The sequence below is a fragment of the Lynx canadensis genome, chromosome C2 (genome assembly GCF_007474595.2).
Source record: "Lynx canadensis isolate LIC74 chromosome C2, mLynCan4.pri.v2, whole genome shotgun sequence".
In the NCBI taxonomy this organism is placed as follows: Eukaryota; Metazoa; Chordata; class Mammalia; order Carnivora; family Felidae; genus Lynx; species Lynx canadensis.
The window spans coordinates 34,255,484-34,281,567 of record NC_044311.2 but is presented as its reverse complement, the minus strand read 5'-3'; the positions used below and the strand labels follow the sequence as shown (position 1 = coordinate 34,281,567).

The window sequence follows — 26,084 nt, the reverse complement described above, 5'->3', positions numbered from 1 at the left end:
CTAAAATAAAAATTTTTTAAATGTAGGAAGAGACTTGGGAGACATTCCATCCATCACTTCCTTTCCAGTTTTGCAGAAGAGTAAGACAAGATCCTGAGTAAATGAAGTCAGTGGGAGTGAGCATATGATAGTAATAGTTTTTATATTTATGGTCTTGGTTTCTGTAGATCTGTTTATACATACATTGAGACCTCTTGGATTAAGTGAAAAATAGGTTAAAATAACAGTTTAGTGAAGTATCTACTGATTAATTATATAGCCTGATGGTTCTGTGGACAAAAGGTTTTTCCTAGAGTTGGTATGCTCCTTCTCCCAATATACGATTTTTCTTCAAAATAGAGGTGTTCATTAGTACAGTGTTCATAAATCTGTGTTTGTTTTTGTCTCCTTCATTATAGGTTCATGTCAGGGCTGGCCTTTTTCATGGTACCGAACTCCTGTGTAAAACCATCGTAAGCTCAGAGATATCAGGGAAAAATGATCACATTTGGAATGAACCACTGGAATTTGATATAAATATTTGTGACCTGCCACGAATGGCTCGATTATGTTTTGCTATTTATGCAGTTTTGGATAAAGTGAAAACGAAAAAATCGACTAAAACTATTAATCCCTCTAAATATCAGACCATCCGGAAATCTGGGAAAGTGGTAATTATGCACTACTGAAAAATTTTTATAATGGAATGATTTTAAGACTCTTTGAAATAATTGAGTAATATAAGTGAAATTTTATCATACAACTTTGGTCCATAAGAAGTGATTTTAAAAAGACAATAAATATCCATTTTTATATTCTGTTTATTTATTTTCTCTTCTGGCAGATTTGTTTTAGCAAATGTCCTACTGTAAGTGTTCTATTATAAATATTATACTTTTAAGAAGAGAGAGGTGAGGGGTGCCTGGGTGGCTCAGTCACTTAAGCGTCCGACTTCGGCTCAGGTCATGATCTCACAGTTAGTGAGTTTGAGCCCTGGGTCGGGCTCTGTGCTCACAGCACAGAACTTGCTTTAGATTCTCTGTCCCCCTCTCTCTGCCCCTCCCTCACTCATTCCCCCCCTTTCAAAATAAATAAACTTAAAAAGATACAGATAAAAATGAATGAAAAGATCTAAAAAATTATATGTCCACAGTCCCTTAACTAAAATTCTAGGTGCCACATATACTTGAACACTCAGAATTTTTTGAATTTTAGAAAGATTACACAACACACTTCACTCAACACACCCTGTGGGATCTGGAGCACAAATCTGTAATCAAACACATCAGTATCCAACAGTGAAATCTGTGACTGTTCATACTGAATGAGACAAATGAAGAGTATCAGTTAAGTTCATGCCATTTCTGACCATGTTTTACTGTCAAATGAATTTTTTTTTTTTAAGGTTTATTTTTGAGAGAGAGCGCTTGCGTGCGTGCATGAGTGGGGAGGGGCAGCAAGAGGGGACAGAGGATCCAAAGCAGGCTACACACTGACATCAGCAAGCTTGATGTGGGGCTGGAACTCATGAACCTCGAGATCATGCCCTGAGCCGAAGTCAGATGGATGCTCAACCGACTGAGCCACCGAGGTGCCCTGCACTGTCAAATGAGTTATGGACAAACCTTTAGTTTTTGGAGTTTGTTAGATTTTGAGGTTGTGGAAAAGGGATGGTGTACCTGTTCTGATACTCTCATCTTCCATTTGCTGTTTTTAGTCAGGTCTTTTTCATTTTCTTACAAGTTTAGAAGGCATAGAGGCATGAATTGTATACTTTTTTTAAAAAACTGGTTACTATATTTATGTATGTGTATTTGTATCCTTTATTTTTACTGTGAGAATGCAAGGCTTTTCTTGTGGCTATTACCATATAGTTAAAAAAAATAAATTTTAGGATGTAAAAGTCACAGAAGAGTTATTTCCTCAGTGTTTTTTCTTCCACTGATACAGAATTTTACTAAAAGCTTTTGACTATTTATGAGTATTTTTGATAAATTGTGACCAAGTTAATTGGTCTAGATACCTGTGTAAGTCTGAGCTTGGCACTTCCTTTTTAGAAATATTAATAAATTCTACAATACCAGAATACATTGCCTTCTCCTACGTAAGATTTACTTAGGCTTAAAGCTCTTAAAACATACAGCCTGACATTATATCATGCATATTTTCTTGAATCATTAAAAATTCCTTATCACTTGCAATGTTTATACATTAAATACTGTTTTTTGGATATATTATTTTATCATGAGACATTAATTGGCTTTCAGAGTTTTCTTGAACCACTGTAAAGATCTTGAACATTTTTCCATGTATATCTTGTTTTATTTTGGATGATTTTTTGGAAATCATTGGGAACTCTAGCAATTTCTAGAACTAAATTTTTGAAACAAAGGGCATGTACACATTTACATGCTAAAGTTCATTTTCAGCATATTTATGCAATGGTATCTTTTTCAACAGCATTATCCTGTAGCATGGGTAAATACAATGGTTTTTGACTTTAAAGGACAGTTGAGATCTGGAGACATAATACTGCACAGCTGGTCTTCATTTCCTGGTAAGATTTATATCCTAATCCTTAAAGAGTAACTTTTGGCATGTGGACTAGTTACTGTTTCTTTATGACTCACTATTCTTTTAGTTTAGTAAAGAAACCTTCATTTCATATCTTTATTATTCTTTCTAAAACGGATTCCCACAGATTGTTTTAATATGTTTAAAAAGTGATTTATATCTGAATATATTTGTTATCTTAATGAATATGTTGTTGTTTTAAACATTTTATTTTTGCAGGTTTTGGAGAAATTGTCCTAAAAAACAATGTCTTATAACAACCTTTGTTGTGCCTAGTCGTACTAAATTTACTGCACTAATAGAAGGCACATCCACTAATATGGGAGGAATAGTAAAAATACAATAAGTGTTTAGTTGGCTTTAACGCGAAATTTGAGCTATAATTTGTCTGTATTTCTTAAATATTATGCAGAGCACCCCAATAAGGTAGATAGTTTTACCTCCATTTTACAGATGAGAAAAGTGAACCTCAGAGATGATAAGTTGGTCAGTCGTACATAATTGGCTCAAAACCAGGGTTTATACAAAAGATAGCTTGACTCTTTCCATTATTCCATATTGCTTTTTTTGAATGTTGGAAGTTTTTAGTGTAAGCTTTGCATTGTAATAGTGTTTTTCTTTTTTCCCCTGCCTTCATAGCTCATTAATACAGTTAATAAAATTGTGAACTTACGTGCATTTTAAAATTATTTTGTGGGTGACAGACGTTTGAAAATATTCATTTATTAGTAGTTGCCATCTGAGAAACTGGTTTTGGATAATCAGTTCCTCACAGACGTATTTAAAACTCCTCATATTCTAATATTTTATGTGTATATATATTCTTTAATTTCTGCTCTTTCCTACATATACTTGTAATAGTTTTTATTAATCATGTTATTCCCAAAATATAGAATAGTATGCATTTATGCATTTCTTAAGAGAAACTGTGAGTGTCATAACAGTAAAAGTTATGCATTTCAGCAGTTATACTTCTTTCAAAACCTTAATTTAGATTCACACATGTTCTCCAGAATCTCCAAGCAACTTGACTCGTATTTTTGGTAGAATTGATGATTTTGGACAGTATTAACTTGGCATAACATGAACCTGACTTCATCTCTAACAAAATATAACATGAAAAATAATAAATGAATACATTTTCTCTGCATGTATCAACTCTAGAATTGTCACTTTATCCCTGTAGGAGTGAGGCTGAAATACAAATAGTCTTTTTTTTTTTTTTTTCAAATAATCTATTATCTAGAGTCCCTAGGTCATCACTAAAGGGTATATAATCACATTTCTGGTTGCTTTTATATCTTTCCCGATTTCTTCATGTATACACTAGGAAATATTCTATTTTTTTTCCATTCTGAAAGAAAGTAGCATTTTCTGTGCAGTGTTCTGCTCTTGCCCTTTTAACCTTATGTATCTATCTAGAGTGCTGCTGATGCTTTTTAAAGTAGACTTATCTTTTGATAATTTAAGCAAGTGTTACAATGAATAACCTTGCTTATGTGTAGGTATTTGTGTAAGATTTCCTAGAGATGGGTTTATTGTGTTAAAGAATATATACATTTGTTATTGTACACCTGAAACTGATAAATCACTCTATGTTAACTAACTCGAATTAAAATAAAAACTTAAAAAAAAAAATAAAAACTTGGAATTTTAAAATAAAAAAGAGTAAATACATTTGTAATTTTGATGAATAATCACAAATTGCTCTCCAGTAGAGACTGTACCAATTCATACTCTCTATAATGTATTAGAGTGCCTTTTTGTAACCCCTTGTAAGCAAGGTTACCTCTATGTGTTTGGGACTGATAATACTAAAATGGTACATTTTAGTTTAGATAGATTGCACGTTATAGGACAAGGAAGTATAATGCTACCATAAGTATAAGATTTTAATTTGCTGAGAAATCTGATTTAGAAGTGTATAAATGATGAGAATTGCTTCCTTCTATGAAATTTGACGATATTAAACATGAGCAAAGAATTGATCAGGACCTGAAACTTGCAAATACTTTGTGAAGATTTTCTAGCATTGGTAAATAATTCGAGTGTGCATAGTATCTGGATATTAGGCCTGGACACAATGGATTTTTATCTTTTGTTTCCTTAGGAGAGAACAACTGCTAAAAATCAGTGTAAGGAAGGACATACTAGTTTGCAGATGGGAGACTTGAGGATGTACTGCTAATTCTGTTTTCTTATCTTGAGTTTAATGTCTTTTTAATAGTTTATCTGTGAAATGAAAGTTACACTCCGGGGTTTTATGAGAGCACTGAAATGTAAGATGCCTATGCACAAGTCTGTGAATGGACCATTTTAGAGTGTGGGAGCAGTGCCTTGAAGAAAGACGCAGTTGATAGCAGTACCACTTGAATGGAGTATTGCAGAGACTACTGGAGAGGTGTTTAACTGTATCAGCAGTTATGGAATGGTCTAGGAACATAAATAGCATTAGGTTTGTTCAAAAGAATGTCATTGATGACCCTCAGAAATAACAGTTTGGGTACTGTGGTGACCACAGAAAATAAGAAATCCCTATATGTGATGAAGTTAGGAAAATTTTTTGGGTCACGTTATTTTGATGGGAAGCAATTCCAATGAAGTCTTTTTCAAGATTGAGAATTCTTACCAAATTTGAAGGAAGATGTGAGTGAGGTAAGTATTAATTTTTGTAAACTTTCTCATTTTAGAGATGTATGTAAATGCATTCAACTCTTGTGTCAAGTATTAACAGAAAATTAGAGGCTTACTGATAAAATTATTTGACAAATTCCTTAGGTAACATACTTTAAAAATAATTTTCATGGTTGAAATCTATTAAGAATTTTAGTTTAGTTTCAAAAACATTTTTTAAGAATCAAAATTATTTGCATATTTTAGATGAACTTGAAGAAATGTTGAATCCAATGGGAACTGTTCAGACAAATCCATATACGGAAAATGCAACAGCTTTGCATATCAAATTCCCAGAGAATAAAAAACAACCTTATTATTATCCTCCCTTTGATAAGGTAAGCTAATTATTTTAAAGGCCACTATGTATGAAAATCATTGAATTGTTAGTTCTTGGCTCTACATGTTTATAATGAAACTCTACAAAAACTTTTTCTTTCCAAACGTCACATATGTTGTCAGCTTGATTCAGTGGAAAGACCACTGAGCGTGGAGCCAGCTAACTCTTACTTAGTCTTGGCTTCATCACTGACCAGGTAGAACATAGTATCTCTGGAAGTCAGGTTTCTCATTTATAAAATGAGGAAATTATAATGGTTCTCTTGAGGTTCTTTTCAATTGAAAACGGCTGTAAATGCATTCATATGTAAATCTGAGCATGTGAACCGTCCTTAAAGCTTGCCCAGCATATTCAGGGATTAAAGACATAGTCACAGCTGTGGTTAGAATTGGTATTCAAAGAACAGATAATTTATGTTGAATATTACTATTAGGAAGACTTCCTAAGGTACTGTTATTATGTAGAATCTATACCAAGGACTTCCATTTCTAAACACATTTCCTTAGTATACAAACTGCTTATCTTGGCAATCTGTAGGGTATCTCGTGGATTTGAAAATGGGGCTTTGCTAATTTATATTCTAAGAGAGCTAAGTTGTCATATGTTTTATCTTCAGGCTTGGCATCATTGCTTCACGTGTGATTGATGCTGATTTTTATGAGAAAATCTTGAAGCAAATTCTCAGAGAATAGCTAATTTATTTTATTTCCTTAATCTATGTGAGAATAAACTTCCCTTAAAAATTGATAATATACCGGTCAGCTAAGCATTCGACTCATGATTTTGGCTCAGGTCATGATCTCACGGTTTATGAGTTAGAGCCTCACATCGGTCTCTGGGCTGACAGTGAAGAGCCTGCTTGGGATCCTCTCTGTCTCTCCCTCTCTCTGCCCCTCCCCTGCTCATGTTCTCTCTCTCTCTGTTTTTCAAAAGAAATAATTCTAAATTAATAAATTTGATATCACACTAAATAATATTCAAATCAATTGTATTTTAAAATCCAGCACTACCAGACCTGTATAGAATAGATTTCTAAAGTAGTATGTAAATTAAACTTGTTACCTAATGTTTCTTCTTTACTCTCATTTTAATTGAACTTAATCGACATAAGAAGCAACTTTTCGGGGCACCGAGGTAGCTCAGTTGGTTAAGCATCTGACTGTTGGTTTCAGCTCAGGTCATGATCTCATGGTCCATTCAGGCCCCACATCTGTCAGTGTGGAGCCGGCTTGGGATTCTCTCACTCCATCTCTCTCTACCCCTCACCCACTTATGCTGTTTCTCTCTCAAAATAAATAAATAAATAAATGTAAAAAAATAAAAAAATAAGCCTTTTTATTTCAAATTCTTCTAAAGTATTTTTCTGATTAGTAATAATAGGGGTTATTACAGCAGAAATCTCAAATCTCAGATATGTCAAGAACCATAGACCTTAGTGTTCATTGAGTAGAAAAAGGTATTTTGACTCCTCTTTGCATTCATGCCTTGGCTTTATTCCTTAGAATAGCAATTTAACCAGAAGGCATAGCTACTTGTGATACATTTAATAGTATAAGCTGCAACTATTTTTGTGTTGTTATAGTGTGAGTTCAACAATTATAGTTTCTTTTGGATGAAATGGGGGGAGAAGCAAAGTAGGAGGAGAGAATCCCAAGCAGACTCTGAGCTCTCAGCGCTCAGCTGGGTGCAGGACTCGATCCAACAAACCATGAGATCATCACCTGAGCCGAAATTAAGAGCCAGATACTGAACCGACTGAGCCACCTAGGTGCTCCAAAATGGGGTGCATTTTATTATTATTTTTTAAAGTAATTAATTTTTTAAATTTACATCCAAGTTAGTTAGCATATAGTGCAACAATGATTTCAGGAGTAGATTCCTTAGTGCCCTTACCCATTTAGCCCGTCCCCCCTCCCACAATCTCTCCAGTAACCCTCTGTTTGTTCTCCATATTTAAGAGTCTCTTCTGTTTTGTCCCCCTCCCTGTTTTTATATTATTTGTGCTTCCCTTCCCTTATGTTCATCTGTTTTGTCTATTCACGTCCTCATATGAGTGAAGTCATATGATATTTGTCTTTCTCTAATTTCGCTTAGCATAATACTCTCTAATTCCATCCATGTAGTTGCAAATGGCAAGATTACATTCTTTTTGATTGCCGAGTAATACTCCATTGTGTGTGTGTGTGTGTGTGTGTGTGTGTGTGTGTGTGTGTGTATAAAATGTGCATTTTGGAGCATTTTTACAAATAGAACATCCTCTGCAAATTTAAATAGTTTTCACCTGCTATTTCAAGAGAGGTCCAATTTTTAAAAAACAAAAATATTGCTTACGTCACTAAACTTTTTGCTTTTGTAATCTCTTAGTCTGTCTTTGAAGATGAATTTGAGATAGAGGGTTTTTCTTTAAATTTGTATAAATATGTTTATAATTACTGGGTTTTTTTAATTGTACAATTTATATGCGATCATTTAAAATATCAGTTAATACAGATAGAAAAGGTGAAGGTTCCCTGTGTTCTTTTAATTTAATAGTTTTTGTTGTGATCACTTGTGTACCTTTTGCTTTTCAAGTCAATTTTATGGTTATTGATTAATGACTGTAATCTCATTTTGTTTTTATAACAACCCTATGAAATAGGATAAGAGTTATCACTGCACTTTACATTTGAGGATACAGTTAAATTATTCATTTAGGATTATATAACTCAGTATCAGGATATAAATCTTCAGATTCTTTAACCACTGATTTTTCCTGTCTTTTCAAGAAGCAGAGTCTCTAAAGGGCATCTGGGTGGCTCAGTTGGTTAACCATCAGACTCTTGATTTTGGCTCAGGTCATGATCTCACAGTTCATGGGTTTGAGCTCTGTGCTGACAGTGCAGAGCCTGCTTGGCATTTTACCTCTTTTTCTCTCTGCCCCTACCTCATTCTCTCTCTCTCTCTCTCTCTCTCTCTCTCTCTCTCTCAAAATAAATAAACTTAAAAAAAAGAATCAGAGCCCATTTAGAACTTAATGAATTCAAACGGGTGTCTCTTGATACTCTACTTTTGTTATGTTAAGTCAGAAAAACAGTGACAAAACCTTACTATTTATTTAGTAACTCTTGTATACCTTTGCATTTTCTTAAGCAGAAAATATTTACCTGTATTTAAAATTCTTTCATATGCATATGCAAGCCATTGCTTATTTTGTCTAGAGACAATGCTAGTGCACCCTAGGAGTCACAGTCCCTTATAATAATACCCTTGATACCCAGTTGTCAAGAGTTTAAAGATTAGGGGGGCGCCTGGGTGGCGCAGTCGGTTAAGCGTCCGACTTCAGCCAGGTCACGATCTCGCGGTCCGTGAGTTCGAGCCCCGCGTCAGGCTCTGGGCTGATGGCTCGGAGCCTGGATCCTGTTTCCGATTCTGTGTCTCCCTCTCTCTCTGCCCCTCCCCCGTTCATGCTCTGTCTCTCTCTGTCCCAAAAATAAATAAACGTTGAAAAAAAAAAATTTAAAAAAATAAAAAAGAGTTTAAAGATTGGGATTGGGGGGGGGCGCCTGGGTGGCTCAGTCAGTTGAGTGTCCAACTTAGGCTCAGGTCATGATCTAATGGTTGGTGAGTTCCAGCCCTGTATCGGGCTCGCCACTGTCAGTGTGCAGCCTGCTTTTGATCCTCTGTCCCCCTCTCTCTCTACCCCTCCCTGCTCGCATTCTGTCTCTCAAAAATAAATAAAAATATTTTCTAAAAAGATTTAAAAAAAAGTTCGAAGATTGGGAATCACTGTATAATACCATTTTGCGTTTAAAATTCATGTTTACATTATAAAGCATAGAAATGCCAGACCATATGTTGTTTCTTTTAGTCTAAGTACAATTATAATCATTTACAATTAAAATTTTCCAAATACAAGAGCCAAAATTTAATTTTAAAAGTTTTTTTTTAACAGATAATCGAGAAGGCAGCTGAGATTGCAAGCAGTGACAGTGCTAATGTATCAGTAAGTATCAAGGTTTTAAAAGGACCCTTTCTCTTTATTAGTTACTTTCATCTCATTTATGGTAATGAGCTTATAGATGACCATACTCTTATGGAAGAATAGCCTGAGAGTGTATGTGAGTATGTACATACTATGTTTTTTGTTGAATGGCAGCTGTTTGTAGGTGGTCTGTGTTCAGTGGTAAACCTTTTTCTGATATAAGCACAGGTTTAGCAGCTCGTCTTTTTTATTGTATTGTATTGTATATACTATATATATATATATATAGGCTCCATGCTCAACATGGGGCTTGAACTCACCAGTGTGAGATCAAGAGTTGCATGCACTACTGACTGAACCAGCCAAGCACCCCCAGCAGCTAGTCTTTAAGGGATGTTATGCCACCTGATAGATTGACAATACTGTCTTTTTGAATAGTATTCAGTTGAATGAAGAGGCTGTAATTTTATTTATCTCATGTAACAGCATATATAATCAGGCCAGGATTTACAGTGCTGGGGAACCAGTTTCTTCCATCTTGGTGCTCTATCATGTTAGTGTGTACTTTTTGTCTCAAGTTTAATACTAGTGCTTCAGTTTCTTGTGTATTATGGTGCAGCCAGCAAGGAATATGGAAAGCAAGAGTAGAGGCCGTACCCATTCTTTTTGAGGATATCATTTATATGCCTCATTGCTGCTCATATCTCATTAATCAGGACTTCCTCACATGGCCATACCTAACCACAAGTGAGGCTGGGAAATGTAGTCGTAGGCTGGGCAGTCATGTGCTTGGCCAGAAAAAGATTCTAGTTAATAAAGGATGAAGAGCAGAATGCATACTGAGGAATAAACAGTAATTTCTGCCACACATACCCATTGTTTGTACCCAAAAACTACAAAGTAGATTACTTTGTTTAGTTTACACCATATGCAATTTTTCTACCACCTATACTTTTTAGTTTAATTTTTTTACTCTTAAGATCATTTAAGACTTTGCTGAGTCTGACCTAATGTTCTCTTACCATGTTGTCTGTTTACAGTTTTTATGTGTCTTCAGTATAAGGCCATTCTACATAGAACGGTTAATTATATAGAAGCCAGAAGGCAAAATGGAGAGAGTGTATGTTTTTTTCATTTACACAGAATCAAAGCTCTATTTAATGTTGGCTAGTTGGAGAAATGTCTGGCTCAGGGTGTCTTCTGCTTTGCCATTAAGAGTTTTCAAAAATATCCATAGTCCTGCAGTACAAGTCATCTACTACCATAAATACTTTGAGAGCACTTCTTTTTAATGACACAAAAGAAGTGCAAGTATACGCTTATCAGCTTGCCATGCAATTATAGGCAGACCTTGGGGATACTGTGGGTTCTGTTCCAGACCACTTCAATAAAGGGAATATCACAATAAAGTGAGTCATGAATTTTTTGGCTTCCTACTGCATATAAAAGTTATGTTTACACTGTACTGTAATCTTACATGTGCTACAGCATTACACGTAAAACACAATATCCATACCTTAATTTAAAAACACTTTTTGTTAAAAAGTGCTAATCATTACCTGAGCTTTCAGCAAGTTGTAATCTGTTTGGTGGTGGAAGTTCTTGCCTTGATGTTGATGACTTGTGACTGATCAGGGTGGAAGTTGCTGAAGGTGGGGGTAACTGTGGCAGTTCTTAAAATAAGACCACAATGAAGTTTGCTGCATTAATTGACTCTTCTTCCTTTCAGGAACGATTTCTCTGCAGCATGCAATCTGCTTAATAGCATTTTACCCACAGTAGAACTTGTTTCAAAATTAGAGTCCATCCTTTCAATCCCTGTTGCTGCTTTATCAACCAAGTTTATGTCATATTCTAAATCCTTTGTTGTCATTTCAACAGACTTCACAGCATCTTTACCAGCGGTAGATTCTATCTCAAGAAACCACTTTCTTTGGGGCACCTGGGTGGTTCAGTTGGCTAAGCATCCGACTTTGGCTCAGGTCATGATCTCACAGTCGTGAGTCTGAGCCCCGCGTCGGGCTCTGTGCTCACGGCTCAGAGCCTCGAGCCTGCTTCGGATTCTGTGTCTCTCGCTGCCCCCCCCACCTCAAAAATGAATAAACTTAAAAAACACTTTCTTTGCTGATCCATAAGAAACAAGTCCTCATCTGTTCATGTTTTATCATGAGATTGCATCATGTCTGTCACATATTCAGGCTTCACTTCTGGTTCTCTTGCTGTTTTTACCACATCTGCAGTTACTTCCTCCCCTGAAGTCTTGAAACACTCAGAGTCATCCATGAGGGTTGGAATCAACTTCTTCCAAACTCCTTGTTAATGTTGATATTTTGACCTCTTTCATGAATGATGAGTGTTCTTAATGGCATCTAGAATGGTGAATCCTTTCCAGAATGTTTTCAATTTACTTTGTCCACATCCATCAGAGGAATCACTGTGGCAACTTTGACCTCACAAAATGTATTTCCTAGATAATAAGGCTTGAAAGTTGAAATTACTCCTTAATCTATGGATTGCAGGGTGGATATTGTGTTGGCTGGCATGAAACAACATCAGTCTAATTGTACATCTCCATCAGAGCCCTTAGATGACCAGGTGCATTGTCAGTACTAAAGTTTTGAAAAGAATCTTTTTTTCTGACCAGTAGGTCTCAACAGTGAGCATAATATATTCAGTAAACCATGTTGTAAACAGATGTGCTGTCATCAGGCTTTGTTGTTCCATTTATTATAGAGCACAGGCAGAGTAGATTTAGCATAATTCTTAAGGGCCATCGGATTTTGGAATGGTCATTTAGCACTGGCTTCAACTTAAAGTCACCGGTTGTGTGAGCCCTAACAAGAGAGTCTGCCTGTCCTTTGAAGCTTTGAAGCCAGACATTGACTTCTCCTCTGTAGCTGTGAAAGTCTTAGATGGCATTTCCTTCTAATATAAATATGTTTTGTGCACATTAAAAAGCTGTTGTTTAGTGTAGCCACCTTCATTAATTATGTTAGCTAGATCTCTGGACAACTTCCTGTGGCTTCTGTATCAACACTTGTTTCTCCTTGAACCTTTATGTTATAGCGATGGCTTCTTCCTTTCATGCCCCTTCATACCCATATCCCCCCCATTGGGAAGGGGGGGAAAGCCACACTCATTTTTTTGATGTGCTTATAGCAAAGTGTGTTTGCTTTGATTTATTCTAGTCAGTAATCACTGTTATATCATAATATGTATATGGTTTTTGAAAAATCCACATGTAAAGAAAAATAGAGAATATGAATGTTAATTGCTTTCCACCATTATCTTACTTTAGTTCAAACATTTGAACAGGTGTATAAGATCACCATTTACCCTATACAGTGTAAGTTTTCATTACTGATTATTTTGGGTTTTGCAAAAGAATGTAAGATTCTGTGTTTTCTTTGGGCTTCCTGCCACATTTCTGGTAGTTGTTTATTTTTACCTTGGCTTTATTCAGTGCTGTGCTTTTCATAGCTCGGTAAACAATCACAGTACAATTATAGAGCCAATCCCCTTGCTTTTCCCTCTTAGTTTACTCGTAGGTCTTCAGGATATTTACTTATAGTAGGTCTGTAGAGTCTAATTTTGATTCACAAAATTACAGTAGATTTGCTAGCTTTTTGCAGTATTTAACAGCAGTCTGCGTTTCGCTGACATGAACAATTTATACTGTGTTGTTTGCAGCAGCAGGTTTCATTTTGAGATGTGTAAGTAAGTGTAGGAGTTTGATTTTCAGATTCTGATGACTTGTCATGATAATTTTTTGGAGAAACCCTGTTAAGCCTGTAAAAGAGAGCATACCATTTTTAGGTTGAAGGTCTGAATATAAACCCATTGTAATTGTACATTGTGTGTGTGTGTGTGTGTGTGTGTGTGTGTGTGTGTGTAAAATAATTTTTTAAAGAACGGTTTTAGGATCACAACAAAATCAGCAGGAAGGTACAGAGATTTCTCATATACCCCTATCCCTTCACATGCATCTCCCTTTCCCATTAGCGACATCACTCACCAAAGTGGTATATTTGTTACCAAGAATGCACCTATATTGACAAATCATAATCACCCAAAGTCCATAGTTTGTTTACCTTGGGTTTCATTCTTGGTGTTGTGTATTTTGTGAGTTTGGACAATGTGTGATGTGTTTTTATCACTATCATATTATGCAGAATATTTTTACTGTCCCATGAATCCTCTGTGCTCTGCTTATTCATTTCCCCACCCTACCCCTGGCAACCACTGATCTTTTTATTCTCTCCATAGTTTGGTCTTTTCTACATGTTATATAAGTTGGAATCATAGAGTATGCAGTCTTTTCAAACTGGCTTCTTTCCCTTAGTGCTATGTACTTAAGGGTCCTCCATGTCTTTTTGTGGCATGAAAGCTCTTTTCCTTTTAGTGTTAAATAATACTCCGTTGTCTGTATGTATTACAGTTTATCCATTCGCCCACTGAAGGACATCTTGGTTGCTTCTAAATTTTGACAATTTTGAATAAAGATGCTATAAACATCCATGTGCGGGGTTTTTGGTGGGCATAAATTTTCAACTCCTTTTGGTAAATACGAAGGGGCATGATTACTGGATTGTATGGTAAGAGTATGTTTAGTTTTGTAAGACACTGCCACACTGTCTTTCTAAGCAGTTGCAGTGTTTTGCATTCCCACCAGCAGTGAATAAGAGTTGCTCCATATCCTCAACAGCATTTGGTGATGTCAGTGTTCTGGATTTTGGCCATTCTAATAGCTGTGTAGTCTTATCTCTTATTTGTTTAATTTGCCTTTCCCTGATGACATATGATGTTAAGCATCGTTTTATATGCTCTTGTTACGTCTGTACCTTGTTTGGTGAGCTGTCTGTTCAGGACTTATATTTTAGTCTGATGGTTTATTTTCTAATTGTTGAGTTTTTAAGGGCTGTTTGTGTAATTGGGTAATGGCCCTTTATCAGGTAAGTCTTTTTGCAGGTATTTTCTCCCAATCTGTAGCTTCTCTCTTCGTTCCCTTGACAGTGTCTTTCACAGAGGAGATAATTTTAAATTTACTGAAATCCAGATTAATGGTTCTTTAATTGATGGATCATGCCTTTGGTATTATATGTAAAAAACCATTGCCAAACTCCAGGTCATCTAGGTTTTCTCTTATATTATCTGCTAGGAGTTTTATAGTTTTGTGTTTCACATTTATTTTTACTAAGTTGGGTAGTGTCAATCCTTCAACTTAATTGCTTCTTCATTATTGTGTTGGCTGTTCTGGGTCTTTTGTCTCTCCATATAACTTTAGAATCGCTTTATTGACATGTACAGAATTTTGATTGGGTTTGCATTAAATCTGTTGATTACATTGGGAAGAGCTGACATTCTGACAGTACTGAATCTTACTATTCATGAACATGGAATATCTTTCTGTTTATTTAGTTCTTTGATTTCTTTCACCAGAGTTCAGTAGTTTTCCTCATATAGATTTTGTACATATTTTGTTAGTTTTATACCTAAGTTTTCATATTTTTGGGTGCTAACGTAAGTGGTATTAGGTTTTTAATTTCAAATAGCACTTACGTTGCTGATATATAGGAAAGTAATTTACTTTTGTATACTAACCTGTGTTCTACAATCTTGCTTTAATTATGTTCCGGTAATATTTTTGTTGATTCTTTCAGATTTTTTACATAGACAGTTCTGTCTGTGTAGAGAATTATAATCCCCATTCTTTTGTGCATGTGCATATATTATTTTTAATCTCATTACTTTAGAAAATAATATAACTAGTTTAATGCTTATATGAAATATCAGTTAAAAATTCCTATTCTGGAAAGGGTTTTTTTTTTTTTTTTAATGTATTTTGGCCTAAATGATAAAGTTTTTCTTTAAGTATGGGAAATGAATCTCTTTCTTTTTTCATGTTACTATAATTCAGAGTCTAGATCCAAAAAATAGCATGGGCCATCTTCATTATTTTAGTTTATTCTTACAAGGATTGGGAAAGAAAATGAGATAACTGTATTTGTTTCATGTTTAGTTTTATCCAAGATTTATTGCTTAATCCAGTGGTTTTTATGCCTCTGAGCTAACAAGACACTTACACTTTTTTAAAAACTTCATATGTTTGGTTTGTCTTTGTTGTTTTATTTGTTTATAGAAATTAAAAATTAAAATGGAAAGATAGGAAATTCAGTTCAAATAATAAATGACTTTTTAATCCAAATTGCAATTCTGCCACCTAGTGTTTGCACATGGACTTTTAAAGAATCTGTATTTCCCCCCCTTTTTAAGAACTGTTTAAAAATAATTCTTTCCTTCATCCTTAGCTTACAAATTTAATATTCTATCAATAAAACATATAAAAAGGGCATCCATCCTTAATAATCTTTTTAAGGAATTCGATTTTTAGTATCTTACATGTTAAAGCTCATAAATTGTTTATAAATTTCTTGTATATAGATTTGCTAAGTGTTTGCCAGTGCTGTTCACAGAATTAAATTATGTGATGAATGAGTATTTTACTTTCTTAGAGTCGAGGTGGAAAAAAGTTTCTTGCTGTACTGAAAGAAATCTTGGACAGGGATCCCTTGTCTCAACTGTGTGAGAACGAAATGGATCTTATTTGGACTTTGCGACAAGATTGCAGAGAGAATTTCCCACAGTCACTGCCAAAATTACTGCTGTCAATCAAGTGGAATAAACTTGAAGATGTTGCTCAGGTAAGAGTAAAAGATAATTTTTATAATTCTTTTTGGGAATATATATTACTTTGTTGATTTCATGTACATTGTCCTTTCTAACATAGGTATATCTCCATAGATTGGATAATTTTCCATAGGAGAAATTTTCATGTTTTAAACCTTTACATATACTGTAAATGATAGACTAGAAAGTTTAAGATTTTAAAATTCCAGATTTTAGGTAGGTTTTCTATATCTTTCACTAAGAACAATTAAAACATTGCTTTTGGTGTAATCATTGTAATTACTACCTGCGCGTAGTAAGTAGGTTCTGGATTATTTCTAACAGTTTCATTCAATGAGCTCCAATGTTTTAATATTAAAATGACTAATTTTTGCGATGACTGTTCTAAAATGAACATGTATTGTTTGAAAATTACCTCTTTCTAGAAGCTGATGTTTTAGATCACTTTTAACATTCATTTTAATTGGGCAGTATTGATGAATGTTTGCCTTGAGGCAGAATAAAGAAAGGAAAAAAATTGTTCCAAAGAGCCAAACAAATTTTAGTTTCTTGATTTAATTTTCAGAATGCTGGAAAAAGCACTGTCATTTATTAAATGCAGTGGTTATCAGTGCTCTATAGAAAGATCCTTGAAATGGTTTTTTAATCAGAATGAATACATTTGGTATGTTTAAAATAACCATATTTGTTTACCTTACTTGTTTGAATTCAACTGATCTTTTTAAAAGTTTTCTGGTCTTAGTAAATCTATAGCAACTTAAAAATTTTTTTTAATTTAATTCTAGTTATATTAGTGTTATATTCGTTTCAGGTGTAAAATCTATAATGACTTTAAAAAAATTTTTTTAACGTTTATTCTTGAGAGAGACAGCAAGAGAGCGAGAATGAGTGGGGGAGGGGCAGAGCGAGAGAGGGACACAGAATCTGAGCAGGCTGAGGTGTCAGGTCAGAGCCTGATGTGGGGCTCAAACTCATGAGCTGTGAGAATCATGACCTGAGCTGATGTCGATGCCTAACAGACTGAGCTACCCAGGTGCCCCATAAAATGACTTTTAAAGATTTTCAAGAAATGCATATTTATTTTAATCATATGTATTTAAAATTTATTTTATTTTATTTTATTATTTTACTTCTCTAAGTTTAGAGTTTAGAAAGGACTTCTCTTGAGTTTATTTCTAGTATTTAACAATTTTTTGAATCATGTTACCTAATTGTATTATAATGTACCTCAATTTAAACTATTTATACAGTTAGATCATATGAACACTGTTTACTCTGAAAAGGAACTATTTTTGTCATTTAGATAGGTTTTGATTGTTTTGACATAGTTATCTTCTGACTACTTACTTATTTACATTCAAGGTTAGTTTTCTATGAAACCCCTGTAACGGTGGAACATAAGATATAAGCATTTTTTATTTGACACATTTGCCTGCTTCTAATGTATCCATTAGTGTTCAGTTCTAACTGCTTATCCAAGAAATCCATCATATTATTATTTTGTATAACATTAAAATAGAAGAAATTTTTGGCTGTACTCTTAAGGATATCTGAGAGAGAGGTTTCTTAGGTCAACTGTCAGAAAATGGAATGAGCCAGTTTATGCATAATATTTCTTTATTTGAACCCTGGGGACAGAAATTTTTTTTACATTTGGGAATTTAGCATACTTGTCTCATTTCCATGAGGTAATCTAAAGCATTGTTTTCAGATATAACCTAATGTCCTCCATTTCAATAGAAGAAAGCCAATCCTAATCCTCTTTTTTAGTAGTTTTGAGAAAAAAAGTTGATGGAATAAATAGTAATGTGCTTGGGGCTCCTGGGTGGCTCAGTGTCCGACTTCGGCTCAGGTCATGATCTCGCGGTTTGTGAGTTTGAGCCCCACGTCGGGCTCTGTGCTTTCAGCTCAGAGCCTGGAACCTGCTTCGGATTCTGTGTTTCCCCAACTCTCTGTCCCTCCCATGCTCATGCTTTGTCTCTCTCTGTCTCTCAATAATAAATAAACGTTAAAAAAGTTAAAAAAAAAAAAAGTAACATGCTTGCTTTCACAACTTTGTCCCATTGCCAGTTACAGTGAATGAGTGCAAAAAATATATAAACTGAATTTTTAATAAATTGTCTTAAGAAGTAGAGAGCCAGAGCCTGGTGCAAAGTTTGTATCCCAATAAATACTAAAGGCAAAAGCCGTGGGTGAAAATTCTGTAGAAGAGCAGCTTCTCCACTGCCCCAAGATTTAAAAAAGAGTAGCCTTCCATTAATCCGCAGGAAAATATTCTGTTGACATATTGTGGAAGGGGTTTCGATAGTCTTTGCAAAAGGCTGGTAGTTAATTGGCACTGCATTCATTATTTATATGGCTGAGTCACATTTTCCCTATTCACTCTCATAGCTTTCCTCAAACTAAAGTAGTGAGTTTTGCAAATTTTTTTAGTTTACATTTATATAATTAATTCTTTAATAATTGTAAGTAATCTTACCAAAGGTAACTTCTTTCCAATAGTAGTGCTCTTTTTAATTCCCAGCATAGTTTAACCATCTAGTATTACAGAATGTTATCTGCCCTGTATTGTTTTTGTGTGTAGTGTTGTAGTCCATGTGTTAACTGGGGATGCTAGTTTTTTTTTAACTACTGTTTCAGACCCTCAGGAAATGGTCCCCCTTGATCCTCTTTCCATAATGAGGACTGTTGGTCTATTAGAACTTCGGGCAAAGTGGGGAGGGTGGTCTCATCAGTGATAAAAAGTGGTCTGAGGTAGGTGTTTCATATCTTTAAACCAGTATGTGTCAAACTTGTTTTCATTATTACACTGGTTAGGAGCATTTTTAGACATTTTTTCTCTAATAGCCCTGTCCCCATAATTCAAAAGTGTTATTTTTTTCTGTAAATGTAAAATAATAGAAAAATTAAGTTAATTTTTTTAAAGTTTATTTATTTTGAGAGGTGGTAGGACAGAGAGAGGAAGAGAGAGAATCTCAAGCAGTCTCTGTGCTGTCAGCGCAGAGCCCATCACAGGGCTCTATCTCAGGAACTGTGAGATCATGACCTGAGCTGAATCAAGAGTTGGATGCTCAACGGACTCAGTCACCCATGCACCCCAGAAAAATTAATTTCTTAAAAAGTATCTTTAATGAGGTTAAATTTGCTTGATCTGAGAAAATACCTTTTAACTTAGCTGCTAGGTATTCATTCAAATATTATTGACCTATTTTGGGCACTTGACATAGTTAATGAGAGCAGTTGAATAATTAGTAGAATTAAAATAATAAACTAATTAGAACCACCCTACAACTCAGCAATTGCACTACTAGGCATTTATCCAAGGGATACAGGTGTGCTGTTTCGAAGGGACACATGCACCCCCGTGTTTATAGCAGCACTATCAACATTAGCCAAAGTATGGAAAGAGCCCAGATGTCCATTGATGAATGAATGGATAAAGAAGATATGGTATATATATACAATGGAGTATTACTCGGCAATCAAAAAGAATGAAATCTTGCCATTTGCAACTATGTGCATGGAACTGGAGGGTATTATGCTAAGTGAAATTAGTCAGAGAAAGACAAAAATCATATGACTTCACTCATATGAGGAGTTTAAGAGACAAAACAGATGAACATAAGGGAGGGGAAACAAAAATAATATGAAAACAGGGAGGGGGACAAAACAAAAGAGACTCATAAACATGAAGAACAAACTGAGGGTTGCTGGAGGGGTTGTGGGAGGGGGGATGGGCTAAGTGGGTAAGGGGCATTAAGGAATCTACTGAAATCACTGCTTCACTATATACTAACTAATTCGGATGTAAATTTTAAAAAATAAAAAATAAAGTTAAATAAAAAAAATAATGATAATACACTAAAAACTGTTTAGTTCTCAAAAGTCCAAGTTTCATGCACAAGGTCAAATGACAAATGACAAATGACAAGGTGGCTAGCTGGCAGATAGATACTCACTGGCTACCTCTTGCAATATGACTGTGAGATTGAGCAGTCAAGTGAGAGAAGTCCTCTGGTCATTTCCATCTGTTTGCCATGTTTTTGTAGCTCTAATCTTGCATACATTTTGTGTGTATTCTTTGGAAACTCAAGAAAACCCATTGAAATCTATCAAATATTAAGTAATAAGATTTTTGTCCAACAGGGGTGAGCTTTGAAGGACCACGAATCATAATTATCAGTTTTTTATTTTTTTTTTTAATTTTTTTTTCTTCAACATTTATTTATTTTTGGGACAGAGAGACAGAGCATGAATGGGGGAGGGGCAGAGAGAGAGGGAGACACAGAATCGGAAACAGGCTCCAGGCTCTGAGCCATCAGCCCAGAGCCTGACGCGGGGCTCGAACTCAGGGACCGCGAGATCGTGACCTGGCTGAAGTCGGACGCTTAACCGACTGCGCCACCCAGGCGCCCCGTTATCAGTTTTTTAAAAAAATGTTTACTTAGGGGCGCCTGGGTGGCTCAGTCAGTTAAGCCTCCGACTTCGGCTCAGGTCATGATCTCATGGTTCGTGAGTTCAAGCCCTGCATCGGGCTCTGTGCTGACAGCTCAGAGCCTGGAGCCTGCTTTAGATTCTGTCTCTCTCTCTCACTTCCCCTCCCCCGCTTTTAGATTTAAATGTTTAAATGTTTATTTTTGAGAGAGAGAGAGAGAGTACAGGAGTGTGTGCTTGCCTGTGCATGCAAATGAGCAGGGGAGGGGCAGAGAGGGAGGGAGAAAGAAGATCTCAATTAGGCTCCACGCTATCAGCACAGATCCCGAAGCAGGGTTCACTCTCACCAACTGTGAGATCATAACCTAACTTTAAATCAAGAGTCTGATGCTTAACTGACTGAGCCACCCAGACTCTCCTACCTTTATTCCTTGACCATTTCTTTCTCTCTCTTTCCTTTACAAAATTACAAAATTATTTAATGGCTAATGATTGTAGAATCGCATATTCAATGTATCATTCTATTACTTGCTTATCTATAGAGTATTTCAGTAAAGACATTATTAATTTATGTAAACAGCAGTGGATTTTTGAGTCCTATGTAATTGTAAGTATGCTTTTTCTTTCTTTTGACCCATCTCTGCTCCTGTGTGCTAAGGAAAAATAGATTATTTCCCCCCCCTATAATTTCTGAACCAGTTTCAATTTTTCAACAGCTTCAAGCCCTACTTCAGATTTGGCCTAAACTGCCCCCCCGGGAGGCCTTGGAGCTTCTAGATTTCAACTATCCAGATCAGTACGTGCGAGAATATGCTGTGGGCTGCCTGCGACAGATGAGGTATACTACAGGTGGCTTTCTTTGAGGAAAGGAATAACTTGGGTGTAGATAGTGAAGGTGATGTATGTTGAATGTCTCATAAGAAAGGAAAGAGCTAGGAATTACTCAGTTTAAAGCATATTTTTCATCTATTCTTCCCTATTCCCTTCTCTACCTCCCTCTCTCTCAAAGACTCCTTTGTCTTTCATGTTTAGCCTATATTATAAAAGAAAACCCAAAAACATACTGGGTCAGAAGGTCCCCAAGATCACCCTTGGTTTCCACAATTCATTAGGACTTACAGGACGCAGCGCATACTCATACTTTTGGCTCTGATTTATGAGACGAAAGGAGACAATGTAGAATTGGCAAAGGAAAAAGATTCATGGAGCAAAGTCTGGAGGAAACCATCAGAAGCTTCTAAGAGTTCTTTACCAGTGGAGTCTCAGTGAATACACTTAATTCTTCCCAGCAGTGAGTTGTGACAACGTGTCTGAAATATTGTCTACCAGGGGGGCTTGTTAGAGACTTGGTGGCCAGGGTTTTTTTTTTTTTTTTTTTTTTTTTTTAATTTTTTTTTTTCAACGTTTATTTATTTTTGGGACAGAGAGAGACAGAGCATGAATGGGGGAGGGGCAGAGAGAGAGGGAGACACAGAATCGGAAACAGGCTCCAGGCTCCGAGCCATCAGCCCAGAGCCTGACGCGGGGCTCGAACTCACGGACCGCGAGATCGTGACCCGGGCTGAAGTCGGACGCTTAACCGACTGCGCCACCCAGGCGCCCCAGGTGGCCAGGGTTTTTATTGGGGGCTGGTCACATAAACACCCTCTGCCAAACACAAAGCAAAATCCTAGACTCCTAGAAGGAAAATGGGTGTTGGGGCATCAACCGTTGGGTAAGAACAGTTTACACACACGAAGCCATTCTTATCTGTTAGGTGGTGGGAAGCCTTCTAAAAGCTATGTTTCCAGATGCCAGCCAAAAGGCCGGTGTAGTTAACAGCCTTTCTAAAAGGATAGCAGTCAGGCCTGCTGCTATGTTAACTCTTTTCTGTCCACCACTCAGAATTAAGAAGTGTTAATATTTTGGCTTTTTAAAAAATTTTATACTTTTAAGCAAATAACATTACAGCTAAAGGTGAAATCCTCATAGTTTTGTTACCTAGTCCTGATTACTTTCACTTCCCAAAGACAACCATGATTATGAATTTGGTCTGTATCCTTTTATACCACATTTTTCTGTTGATGCTGCATTTTTATATCTATAAAAATATGTAGAATAATATTGTACATTACAAAATTACACCAATATGTTTTGCCATATGTATTATTTTAAATCTTGATTTCAAAAAATTCATTGTTGGGTTTTTGAGGTCATTCTTTACCATTACATATAAATACAGTCTTTTTCTTTCACTACTGTGTAATATTCTATCATAGGGATATATCTTATTTGCTGCATTTCCCTATTGAAGAGCATTTTGTTTTCCCCAGACTTCCCTGTTCCCCAGTGCTTCAGTGAACATGTTTGGACAGTCCTGTTTGGCTAGTACATGTATGAAAATCTATTAGATTTATTTGAAGAAATGTCATTATTGAGACCATCTCAGACAATGGGCATATTCAGGTTTATCCATTTCTCGTTTCAAAAATGAGGTTTATACTGTATGGCTATTTGAAAAAATAGAAGTTCTGAGAAAATTATGGATACTGTTACACTTTTTCTTCTTTTTAAAGTCATATATGTTTCAAGCCACATGATATCCAAAAGAAATTACACAAACTTTTCAATAATTGTTATTTTAAGTGAGTGAAGTTAGAAGTATAAGGAAAGATGGGGCGCCTGGGTGGCTCAGTCGGTTAAGCGTCCGACTTCAGCTCAGGTCACGATCTCGCGGTCCGCGAGTTCGAGCCCCGCGTTGGGCTCTGGGCTGACGGCTCAGAGCCTGGAGCCTGCTTCCGATTCTGTGTCTCCCTCTCTCTCTGACCCTCCCCCGTTCATGCTGTGTCTCTCTCTGTCTCAAAAATAAATAAACGTCAAAAAAAAAATTAAAAAAAAAAAGTATAAGGAAAGAGGAAGCCTTCCCAATTTCCGTACTTCCTTTCTATCTTTTACACCATTTATAGGTTGGTTGGGTTTTTTTTTTTTTTTTTAACGTTTATTTATTTTTGAGACAGAGAGAGACAGAGCATGAACGGGGGAAGGTCAGAGAGAGGGAGACACAGAATCTGAAACAGGCTCCAGGCTCTGAGCTGTCAGCACAGAGCCCGACGCGGGGCTCGAACTCACGGACTGCGAGATCGTGACCTGAGCCGAAGTCGGCCGCTTAACCGACTGAGCCACCCAGGTGCCCCTGTTTTTGTTTTTTGAGAGAGGGTGCCCACGCACGGGCAATAGGTGACTAGGGGGGTGGGGGCACAGAGGGAGAAAGAGAGACTCTTAAGCAGGCTCCATACTCAGCGTGGAGCCTGATGCAAGGCTTGATCCCATGATCCTGGGATTGTGACCTGAGCTGAAATCAAGAGTCTGACATTCAACTGACTGAGTCATCCAGGCACCTCCCTTTTGTAGGTTTTATAAAAGGCACAGATTTTACAATAAACTTAAGATTGGTGAATAGTTTTAAAAAATGAGGCTGCAAGTTGGACTTTAGTCTCATCTCCCTAAGTTTGCATTGGAGATCTGAGGGAAAGGGGCTACCTGGCTCCCTTTATACTGAGCCAGGTGTTTCCTTTTCTTTTCTTTTCTTTTCTTTTCTTTTCTTTTCTTTTCTTTTCTTTTCTTTTTCTTTTTCTTTTTCTTTTTCTTTTTCTTTTCTTTTCTGTTCTTCTCTTTTTTTTTCTTCTCTTTTCTTCTCTTTTCTTTTTTTATGTTTACTTATTTTTGAGAGAGAGAGAGAGAGAGAGTGCGAGTTGGGGAGGGGCAGAAAGAGAGGGAGACACAGAATCCGAAGGAGGCTCCAGGCTCTGAGCTATCAGCACAGAGCCCAGTGTGGGGCTTGGAACTCACAAACCATGAGATCATGACCTGAGCCAAAGTTGGATGCTTAACCAACTGAGCCCTCCAGGAGCCCCCCAGGTGTTTCTCTTAAATAAACTTATATACAGGAAGAGATTGCTGTGATCTCCATGTTCTATATTGGTATTTCTGATGCATTTTCCTATGATAAATTTTTGGCTAATGAGGTTTTTTTTTTAATATAGTGCACTGGGTTTCAGTCCCAGATCTGCATTAGACTACTATCCTAACCATTTATTGCCCAAGACTATAGTTAGTAAGTAGAGGACTTGGAATTCATCTTACCTGACCACTGGAATTGCCTCTGATAAGAGTGTGTTTATAAGTGTATGATTTAGAAATTGACACAAAATAGAGAACTTCTTAACCTTAATTAATTCAGCTCATTTAATTACAATATTATGTTGTATTAATTCAGTGAATCAATTCTCAGTTACACTCAGTTCCTTATCCTTTAAATTATTTAAAGTTAATATTTTAACACACTGATAATCTGGGAAAAGGAATTAACCCTAATGATTAGAAAGGAAAATAAATTACTAAAAAGTACTGATGGAATTTTTTTATTTAAAAAAACTGGTTGCCTGGGAGACCTGGGTGGCACAGTCAGTTAAGCCTCCAACTCTTTCTTGGTCTTGGCTCAGGTCATGATCTTAGTTTGTGAGTGCAATCCCCGTGTCAGGCTCTGTGCTAACAGTGTGGAGCCTGCTTGGGATTCTCTGTCTCCATCTCTCTCTGCCCCTACCCCACTTGCACTGTCTCTCTCTCAAAATAAACTTAGAAACAAACAAACAAACAAACAAACAAACAAACGTGTTGACTGAGTATATAACTTTTCCTGCATGATCAGAAATCAGTATTAAAGTACCCGATTTTATTGTAACTCTGAGCTGATGTTGGATGCTTAACTGACTTAGCCACTCAGGCCACCCCTCTTGGGTTATTTTAATAGTGGGACAGTGAATGTAAGCATACATAACAAGCCTGACCCAAAAGAACCATTGCGTTTCAGTAAGTTAGTGTTTGATAGTTTGATGGGATGGGATCTCTTTCTGGCATTGGTTGTTGAGTGACTTATTTTGTCTTTTGTTTCTTTTAGTGATGAAGAACTCTCTCAATATCTTTTACAACTGGTGCAAGTTTTGAAATATGAGCCTTTTCTTGATTGTGCCCTCTCTAGATTCCTATTAGAAAGAGCACTTGCTAACCGCAGGATAGGGCAGTTTCTATTTTGGCACCTTAGGTAAGTCTTTTATATTTTTAGATTTGAGTCTACCTGGTGCTTTTGTAAATATAAATCAGCATAATACGGGACATTTACTGTAATAGTTGGCTGGTTTACTTGTTTCTGAGCCATTTATAACATTCATACTCTTCTTGGTGTCTTTTATTTCTTGATACCCAACTCTTAATTTTCAGGATTTGGCAAAGTAATTCAGATAAGTGTCCCACCAAGCCTCCTTGATTTTTAACTGAAACTAAAAATTAATGTATTGCTATTTTCTAGTAAAGTGCACTTACTTTGTTAATATTCTTGGGCTAAAACCACACTTACTCCTTCTGAAAGGCTTTGGGTACCAATAGATAAAGATTTTCAAG

General features: G+C 36.1%; 1 protein-coding gene across 3 annotated transcripts in view; it reads left to right on the top strand.

The window, feature by feature from the left end:
- PIK3CB (phosphatidylinositol-4,5-bisphosphate 3-kinase catalytic subunit beta) overlaps positions 1-26,084 on the top strand; it is a 181,517-nt gene that overhangs the window by 114,944 nt on the left and 40,489 nt on the right. For all 3 annotated transcript variants that reach the window (XM_030328607.1, XM_030328606.1, XM_030328605.1), the window contains exons 9-15: positions 399-650; positions 2,440-2,536; positions 5,434-5,564; positions 9,498-9,548; positions 16,040-16,228; positions 21,365-21,486; positions 25,585-25,728. In XM_030328607.1, the coding sequence (XP_030184467.1) occupies positions 399-650; positions 2,440-2,536; positions 5,434-5,564; positions 9,498-9,548; positions 16,040-16,228; positions 21,365-21,486; positions 25,585-25,728 (986 nt within the window). The remainder of the gene's footprint in view (positions 1-398; positions 651-2,439; positions 2,537-5,433; positions 5,565-9,497; positions 9,549-16,039; positions 16,229-21,364; positions 21,487-25,584; positions 25,729-26,084) is intronic.